Source organism: Perca fluviatilis, chromosome 1 (assembly GCF_010015445.1).
Source record: "Perca fluviatilis chromosome 1, GENO_Pfluv_1.0, whole genome shotgun sequence".
Lineage (NCBI taxonomy): Eukaryota > Metazoa > Chordata > Actinopteri > Perciformes > Percidae > Perca > Perca fluviatilis.
Genome location: NC_053112.1, coordinates 41,278,262 through 41,287,780, shown reverse-complemented (window position 1 = coordinate 41,287,780; position 9,519 = coordinate 41,278,262). Strand labels below are relative to the sequence as shown.

The 9,519-nt window shown below is 42.8% G+C and overlaps 1 protein-coding gene across 1 annotated transcript in view; it reads left to right on the top strand.

Annotated features, from left to right (window-relative positions):
- hpgd (15-hydroxyprostaglandin dehydrogenase) overlaps positions 1-9,519 on the top strand; it is a 31,209-nt gene that overhangs the window by 3,647 nt on the left and 18,043 nt on the right. Inside the window, exon 3 of the mRNA XM_039811251.1 lies at positions 2,310-2,416. Within this exon, the coding sequence (XP_039667185.1) occupies positions 2,310-2,416 (107 nt within the window). The remainder of the gene's footprint in view (positions 1-2,309; positions 2,417-9,519) is intronic.

Below are 9,519 nucleotides of genomic sequence, written 5' to 3'. Positions count from 1 at the left end.
TGACCCTGTGATGTGAAGCTGCTAGTTTATCTGTATTATGCTAGCTTGCTAACTTTCGACTGTTGTGTGTGATACGTTTTTTGGGGCTTTAATCGTTACTGTGCTGGAGAGGATGTTCATTTTACTTGCACAGTGTGATAATTGTACATTTTATTTCAGTATTTGTTAATATTTGTTATTTTTAATATAATATATTTAATATTTGTTAATTCCTTTGGCTGCAGCCTGAGGCTAAACATTTGAAATAATATAAACAATATGATATTCAAACTTTTGACTGCTTTCTTTAATAACTAAATAACACAATACTTGTACTTTTACTTTCAGTACTTGAGTAGTAGATTTTAAAATAAACTACTTGCAAAACTTAAGTACAAAAAATGTTGAATACTTTAGTACTTCTACTTAAGTGTGGTACTTAAAGAGCACTTCAACTTCTATTTAAGTCACTTTTTTGATAGAGCACTTGTACTTTTACTCAAGTATGGGTCTCTAGTACTTTATACACCTCTGAGTATTATCAGTAGATAATATGTAAGACTACCGTAGCTGGAAGGCTAATCTGAAGAGGGGTGTTTTGATGAGTGAGCAGCAAAGTTTTAGATGTATTACAAGTCCCATGACATGGTACTCTTTGGATGCTTTTATATAGATCTTAGTGGTCCCCTAATACTGTATCTGAAGTCTCTTTTATATAGACCTTAGTGGTCCCCTAATACTGTATCCGAAGTCTCTTTTATATAGACCTTAGTGGTCCCCTAATACTGTATCTGAAGTCTCTTTTATATAGACCTTAGTGGTCCCCTAATACTGTATCCGAAGTCTCTTTTATATAGACCTTAGTGGTCCCCTAATACTGTATCTGAAGTCTCTTTCCCGAAATTCAGTCTTGGTGCAGAATCACAGCCACTAGAGCCAGTCCCACAATGAGCTTTACTTAGGATGTGCCATTTCTGTCTGTAGCTATTGAGGAGGAGAGAGGGGGGGCAAGGTGGAGGGTGGGGGTGTGGCCTTGACCAACTGCCACTTTGCTCGTTTGAAAGCCATGATGTCTCTCTCTCATGGGTGGGCCAAATTCTCTGGGCGTGCAAAGCAGGCCCAGAGACCTCATAAGGAGCAAGATTCCAGATCGGCCCATCTGAGCTTTCATTTTCTCAAAGGCAGAGCAGGATACCCCGGGCTCGGTTTCAACTATCGCCATTTCTAACCACTGGGGAACCATAGGCAGGCTGGGGGAACTCATATTAATGTTAAAAAACCTCATAAAGTAAAATTTTCATGCCATGGGACCTTTAAAGTTTATTTAAGGCTTTTGCAGATAAACCATAGAGGATGCTGTTGCAGTAGTTGATTCTTGATGAAAGGATCAGAGATCCTGCAGAGTGATGGCCGGAATTTTTAATGTGGAAGAAGGCAGTTCTGGTGATTTGGTTGATGTGATGTCCAAAATGACTACCAAGGATGTGCGGGGATGGAGACAGGGTGGAGTTGTTAACAGAGGGACTGAAGTTGTGGTTGTGTTTTTGTGATGGATTTGGGCCAATGATAATCATGTCAGATTTCTTAGGGCCTGAGCACTGAGGGAATTATTACTACGTGCAATTAATCGCCTTATGAGGGCCTAAACATACTCAAAAAGTCACCAAAATTTGCACACACATCAGGCCTTGTGAAAAGTTAATATTTTAAGGTTTCATAAATAGGTGTGCAAAACTGTCATAACTTTCATAACTAACGAACCGTTTGTTGAATCTTGTGTGACAGGCCATTGCACTCAGCAGAGGGTTCCTGTTTCATTAGGGACAGCTTGCTCTGACCCCTATGTGGACCACGTTGGTTATCCCGACACCCGGAGAGGTGCGAGGGCCCGTCCAACACTGCTTGCAACTTTAATTTTAATTGAGTTGGAGGTAGTTAGTTTGCATCCAAGTTTAATAAATGGATAGTGAGGCAGTCGGTCTGAGTGGAGGAGGTAACTGTGGTGATGAATTTGGTGTAAATGTAGATCTGGACATCATCACCCTAGCGGTGGAAGTGGAGATCATGTTTTCGTTTATTTACAAGTGGCAGGATGTAGAGTATCAATAGGAGAGGACCAAGCACCGAACCATGGGGGATGCCTTGTTACAGAAGAGCAGTGGAGGGGGTGCAGTTGTTGATGTTGATAAACTCTTGTCTGTTGGTGAGGTAAGATCGGAGCCAGGAGGGTGTGGTGCCAAGCCATGAAAAGCCATGCTTTTCAGCTCTTATGCAATCCTGTGTCAATGTCTTCCGTCATTAACTGATGGCTTTTTGTTTCTCTGGAATAGATGCATTCCAGAGCACTGTAGACCAGTTTGGTCGTCTGGACATTGTTATCAACAACGCCGGCATCAACAATGAAAAGAACTGGGAGAAGACCATACAAGTCAACCTGGTAAGATGAAAAGATTTCAAGTCAAGACAGTTTTTTACCATCAACACGCACACACACACACACACACACACACACACACACACACACACACACACACACACACACACACACACACACACACACACACACATTTACTACTCTCTACCTTTTTCCACCAAAAGTTGTGTGCATGAACAGTCGACAATAACGCTTGTCTTTTACCAGAATTTTATGATTTAAGCCATAAATTTACGGGGAGGAAAACCTGGATATTCTCTGAGATTAATGTCACAAATTTACAAGAAATAGTGTTTTCTTTTGTTAAGGAACAACATTGCTTCACTCTGCAACATTGGATCAACCTCACCACACCAAACACACTGCTTGCCGTGTATTATTCCACCTGCAGTGATGATGGTGATGATGTGTCGTATTGTGTCATGCTGCACCACAGATCACATTTGAAATGCACGTAGATTTAACCTAGCGATGTCCTTATCTGTCCATTGTGTTGTATTTCCAGACACTGGGTCTGGAATAGGGGGGACAATGAGTTTTTGTCCACCAGCTTCCAGGTGTAACTAACTATGGTAATTAAGAAGCAGCATAGCCAGATCAGGTGCGCTTTGCCAAATGCGTCGGGAGTGATCCAAATGCTCTTTTGGCTTCCTTGGCTCACCTGTTGCACACTTGGGCATGGGTTGGGATTAGAAAAAGGCATAGGTGGGTGCATAAGAGGCTGTGGCAATCATGGTTTATCACAGTCACCATTTTTACCCCATTTAATCACGTAGCAGCTCGCCGTGTCATTACAGTTTGGGAATTCTGTAGAGAGTTTCCTCTGAGGAAAGTTATTTTCTGGAACTTGGGACGGATCACACATCACGTTGCTCATCATAGCCACAGACAAGCTACTGATAGGCTTTTATAATTAAAAATGTGGCTCTCCAGGCCAGCTTTAAAAGAAGCTAACACCTGCAGCCGTTACCTCGTTACCCACGGGTAGAAAGGAGACTGTCAGGAATGGACAGTCCTTAAGTTAAGAAATGTCATTGGCTAATAGGCCACTTAAACCACAACAAATAAATCAAGCCACAACAAAATACAATTTACTAGAAAGGACCACATCATCAACCAGATACGTTTGAACAATTTAATAATGAATGATGATTAGAGTGCGAGCAATGAAGTCGCCGGTATGCGAGACATAAAGTCGCTTGTAGCCACCAGTTGACTTGATGTGGACTGCGTTGTGGGGAGGCTTTGGTAGGGAATCCGCCAAAGCAACTGGGCACAATGGATCCCTAAAACCTCCAGTTACTTAAAACAAGAAAGAGTGGAGCTGAGATTGTTATGATCTGAACGAATGTAGCGGTGGAACAATTCGGAGGACTAATGGCCCACGGTTGTATTAATTGTTCTGGGATACCATTTCAAAGGCCAAGGATGATATGAACGTATATAGCGGTGAACAATTGGGGGAATCGACTGCCCATGATAGCATCCGGAGTAATGAATTCTGGCATTCTAGTGTCAGGAGCCCTGGCCAGAGTGAAAAGTACCAGGGGCATTGGGATGCCAGCAGGATGCCTGGTGATATTTGTTCCTGTTGATCAGGGACGTGCACAGGTACGGGCTATTGTTGACCGGGCAACTGCCCGTTTGCCCCGATTGGCTTAGCTGCCCCTCTGGTGAAAGAGCCTAAATAAACTTTTCTTTCTTTCTTTTTTTATATTTTTTTTGCTGTGGTGGCTGCGATAATATGCCAATCATTACTAAAGTTAAATCAAACTAGAACTGCAAGCAGTTATGACGGGACCAAGCCTCCGATGCCATTCACCTCCGATGCCAGTCGTCCCCGACGCCCCAGGTCGCCGCGCCAGTCGCCCCCGATGACCCGCGAAGCTGCGCCAATGTGGGACCCTAAGCATTACGTAGGGGGGGGGAAACGTTGGTGAATATCGAGAGGTTTGATGCACGATGTCTGGGGTACTCTGCCGTTGCAAATGTATTGGTTAACAGTTCATCTCCGTGCATATACAGACTACCTTTAACAATTCTCTACTATAAACAAACTTCTTAACCCCCCTGACCACAGGGGACAGCAGAGAGAAATGAGAGAGTGACAGAGGGTGGAGGTACCGGCAGGTGTGGTGGTTGAAAGAGCAGGGGAGGTGGTCAGGTTGTTGTAAATGGTGTCATAGGCGTCGATTGATGTTTTCCTCCGTGGGTGCTCACAGGCGCACGTCGTGTAAAAAAAAAAAGTAGTCAAAAGTTGTTTGCATTTCAAAACCTTATGAAATGGACAGCGGCCGCCACGAACACACGCGCCTATTAACTCGATAATAAAGCCGTAAAGTAGGCTTTCAAATCAGGACAGTGCCACTTCTCACAAATACAGATAGGATTGGAGATGAAAAGTTTAACTGACACATAGGCGTGATCAGCTTCGTGGGAAATTAAGAATCAATGCCACCGACATAACCAATCACACTATGATGGACTCTCCACTTAGCACCAACTGCAATGTTTATTTGCACAGTATCAGCGCATATGAATGGTGTTTGATTTTGGATTCAAAAAGTGGGAGAAAAGAGTTACATTTGTCCACTGTGAAAGTTGTAGAAACTTTGTCAGGTAGGTTAAGAAGTTTGTTTATTGTAGAACACCAGGGGAGCACGCGAAAGCAAAAACCAAAACGTAACGCTAGGAGATAAACATTGATTAACAGAGCAAAACACTTATATGTTGATTAAAGCGCCCACTAGTGGCCGATCTTTGCCAAATTTGGTACAAATCCTCAGAGCGGCATGCTGAACGAGCAACACATCTACAGTTTTATATATTTGGAGTCATCCAGTGCAAATATAAACATATTGAACATTACAACTCATAAAGGACAAACTATTAACATTTCTTACACACAGTGTATCAATCTTGGATGTAACAGTATGGATTAATTTCACAAAGACCTGAAAAACTCTCGACTTCTAGGCTGGATGCAAAACCTTCTGTAAGGGGTAGGAAGACAAAGAAAACACCAGCAGAAAGGGGCAACTGTTAGCTTTTAGCTCCAAAAGACCCTACGCTTTGACTATTTATAATTATGAAGTTATAAAGTTATGAATCAGAAGTACCGTTTGGGGTTGTATACAACATGCTTGACCTCAGACGGCGTTAAAAGGCCCAAATTGATATATGTTGACTATAGCGCCCCCTAATGGCCGATCTTCACCAAATTTGGTAAAGAGCCTCAGAATGGCATGCCGAACAAGTTTCGTGTTGATTGCTTTTACGTTGGCAAAGATATTACAATTGCAAATTTCCCATTTAAATGCATTGAGTTCTTGGCCAAAACAAATAAACGTTGCTTATAGCGCCACCTAAAGGCCGATCTTAGCCAAAATTGGTAAAGAGCATCATAGTGGGATGTTGAAAAATGATATTAAGTTATTTGCTGATAACATTTAATTTGGCCGAGATATGATATGATAGGTGTGTGGTAGCTAGCTAGGAAAATTTGGTCGTCAAATTGGCATAGTTTAACGTAGCAAAATTCCTTCAATAACTTTTGGTCAGATCCATCTGGAGATGCTAACTACCAGGTTTCGGTTGCACGGCCTAGGACGAGTTCGAAAAAGTTGGTATTGCACATTGCGCGATTTGGCGAAAAAACGTTTGCGCAGAAATGGGCGTGGCCTATATCAGGTAATTCAGCTTGATTCAAAGAAGACGTGGATGTAAGAATTTCTAATGTGCGATGTGTATTGTGGGAGTTAATGACAAAAATCCATTAAAGCGCCACCTAGTGGTCCACATGTGTAATTTTTGGTAGGTGTGGTCCATGGCCCATTGACCATCTACCCTGTAAATTTAAAGCTGTTCACATTAGTGTAAGTGGTCAATTTAGACATGTGTCCCATAGGCCACGCCCACTTTGACCCTTCGGTACCCCATTCTAGGCTTGGCCTCAGGATTGGCCCGAGATGGTACCCATCAAATTTAGTATAAATCGGATGAGCCGTTCATGAGATATAAACTTTTTGTACTTGTACTTGTACACCATATATATATATATATATATATATATATATTAGGGCTGTCAATCGATTAAAAAAAATTAACTAATTAATCGCACAATTTGCTGTAGTTAATTGCGATTAATCACGTTTTTAAATTGAGAAGCTTGTAGTAATGGATATTTAAATGCTAAATCACTTAACTTTGCAAATATGAAGAGAAAACAAACAAGGAAAGGTTCTGCTAAGTTCAGAATGTTTAATATCTTTCAGAACAACAGCAGCAACAATTTGGCTTATTTAGTCCTGCTGAAACGGCTAGAAACTGTCCGACTTGAGAGCAGATTTTTGTCACCACCCCCAATATTAGCCACATACCTAATATACCATATTCTGAATAATATACAAATGTCTGTTTGTGTATGTGTATATATATATATATATATATATATATATATATAGAATATAAATTACAATCTAGGCAGTACTTAATATCATAAATATTATAATATACATAGTGTTTAATCTGAATGACAAAGCAAAGCACATATATCTAAACACAGAAATGCACATCAATATCAATATCAATGTTACACATGAAACCAGTAACCCAAAACCACAAAGGTGTATGTTGGCCTAAAGTGAAAACATTGAGTGTAGTTTTAGATAGCGAGCGCTGTGCACAGCAATCCATTACCAATGTAAAGCGATTGACTACATTTCCCTTCCAGCACCGCAACCAGGAAGTAGCTTGTGTACCAGTGAGGACGCACCAATTTCAAACATTTACTGGAATATAGTCACGGATACTATCGAAGTCGACAGCGTTAAACATCAGACTGCAAATAAGGTTTTATCAGCGTGACCAACGTAACAGTTATCAAGCAAACAAATCGACGACGCGTTACATATCGGCAGCACAGCGAGTCGCGAACAGACAAATCAAACTTAAACTGCAGCTCTATGTAGCGAAACAACAGCTTACCGGTGGCGCATCTCTCCTGACGAGACAACATGTCGGAACTAGTACTCGGTCCCGTTATAGCCCGTGCTCATTCATTTCTGGATTCTAACACATCATCTTTTTTCTCTTTTGGGATCTTACTGGTCCATGTTTCAACTCTTGACTGGCCCGTAGGCCTACTTCATTCAGGTAAATCCCTCCTAGAGTAGCGCCGCCTGCTCTTATGGAGACGTATTACGTTTCTCAGCCGCCACATGAAGTAAACAAACACAGCTGCGTTAATTTCGTTAATTTTTTTTAACGAGTTAAATATTAAAAAATTAACGCAAATATTAACGCGTTAATTTTGACAGCCCTAATATATATATATATATATATATATATATATATATATATATACCAGATCTTCTGGTAAAGATCTGGTCCATCGTTCCACAACCAGGACGGAATCCACATTGTTCCTCTTCAATCTGAGGTCGACTATCGGCCGAACCCTCCTTTCCAGCACCTTGGAGTATACTTTACCAGGGAGGCTGAGAAGTGTGATACCCCTGTAATTGGCACACACCCTCTGGTCCCCCCTGGTCTGCCACTCCTTTGGCACTGTCCCAGACTTCCACGCAATGTTGAAGAGGCGTGTCAACCAAGACACACCCAGAGCCTTGAGCATTTCTGGACGGATCTCATCAATCCCAGGGGCTTTGCCACTGTGGAGTTGTTTGACTACATCAGTGACTTCCGCCTGGGAAATTGACAACAATCCCCCATCATCCTCTAACATAGTCAGATTCAGGAGTTCCTCAAAGTGCTCCTTCCACCGCCCTATTACCTCCTCAGTTGAGGTCAACAGCGTCCCATCCTTACTGTACACAGCTTGGATGGTTCCCTGCTTCCCCCTCCTGAGGTGGGGAATGGTTTTCCAGAAGCACCTTTGTGCCGACCGAAAGTCCTTCTCCATGTCTTCTCCAAACTTCTCCCACACCCGCTGCTTTGCCTCTTTCACGGCAGAGGCTGCAGCCCTTCGGTACCCTGCAACTGCCTCTGACGTCCTCTGGGATAACATATCCCGGAAATACTCCTTCTTCAGTCCGACGGCTTCCCTGACCACCACAGTGTTCGTGGGTTACTGCCCCTTGAGGCACCTAAGACCCTAAGATGCTCCTCGCCGCAGCTTCAGCAATGGAAACTTTGAACATTGACCACTCGGGTTCAATGCCCCCTCTCGTCCACCGGGGTAAACTCCAACGTAGCGGCGCTCAGCCGGGGGCTTGTGAGTATCCCCACACCCGCCCGGCACCTCACACCCTGGGCAACTCCGGAGAAGAAAAGAGTCCAACCCCTATCCAGGAGTATGGTTCCAGAACCGAGACTGTGCGTAGAGGTAAGCCCCACCAGATCTAACCGGTAGCGCTCCACCTCCCGCACCAGTTCCGGCTCCTTCCCCCACAGAGAGGTGACATTCCACGTCCCCAGAGCCAGCGTCTGCTGCCTGGGTCTGGTCCGTCGAGGCCCCTGACCTTCACTGCCCCCCGTGTGGCAGCGCACCCGACCCCAGCGGTTCCTCCCACAGGTGGTGGGCCCATGGGATGTTATTATTTTATGTATATCAAATATTCTTGTTGAGTAAAATACTCTTACTAGCTGTAGTCATGTTGTAATTGTTCTTTACAGTATATATACAGTATATATACATAAATATTATTTATGGTGCCTTTTTTCCAAATTAGATTAATGGCCCCTCCAAACGTCCCTTCTGTTGATGATACTTTTTGTTGTTTCTGGTGCTTTTCTCTTTGCTGTCTTCAAACTGGAGAATGTGTTAAACGGGGCTCTGACGTCAAGACGAGTTGCAGGAGTGAGCGTGATGACGTCATCCGGAAGAAAGCTTGTGTTTACTGAGCGATGGTTTTGGTTGTCAAGTTTGAGAGACACAACTTTCTTTTTAATATGAGATTAGTTAAAAAGCACTTTGAATTGCCCTGTTGCTGAAATGTGCTATACAAATAAATCTGCCTTGCCTTGCCTAGCTGCCTAGTTCCAATGTTTCCCCTTGCATTAATGTGCATAAGAAGTGCATTGGGGAATTAAAGTATTTTGTCTGGAGTCTGCTGGGTTCAATAGTTAACTAAAACTACTAAAAT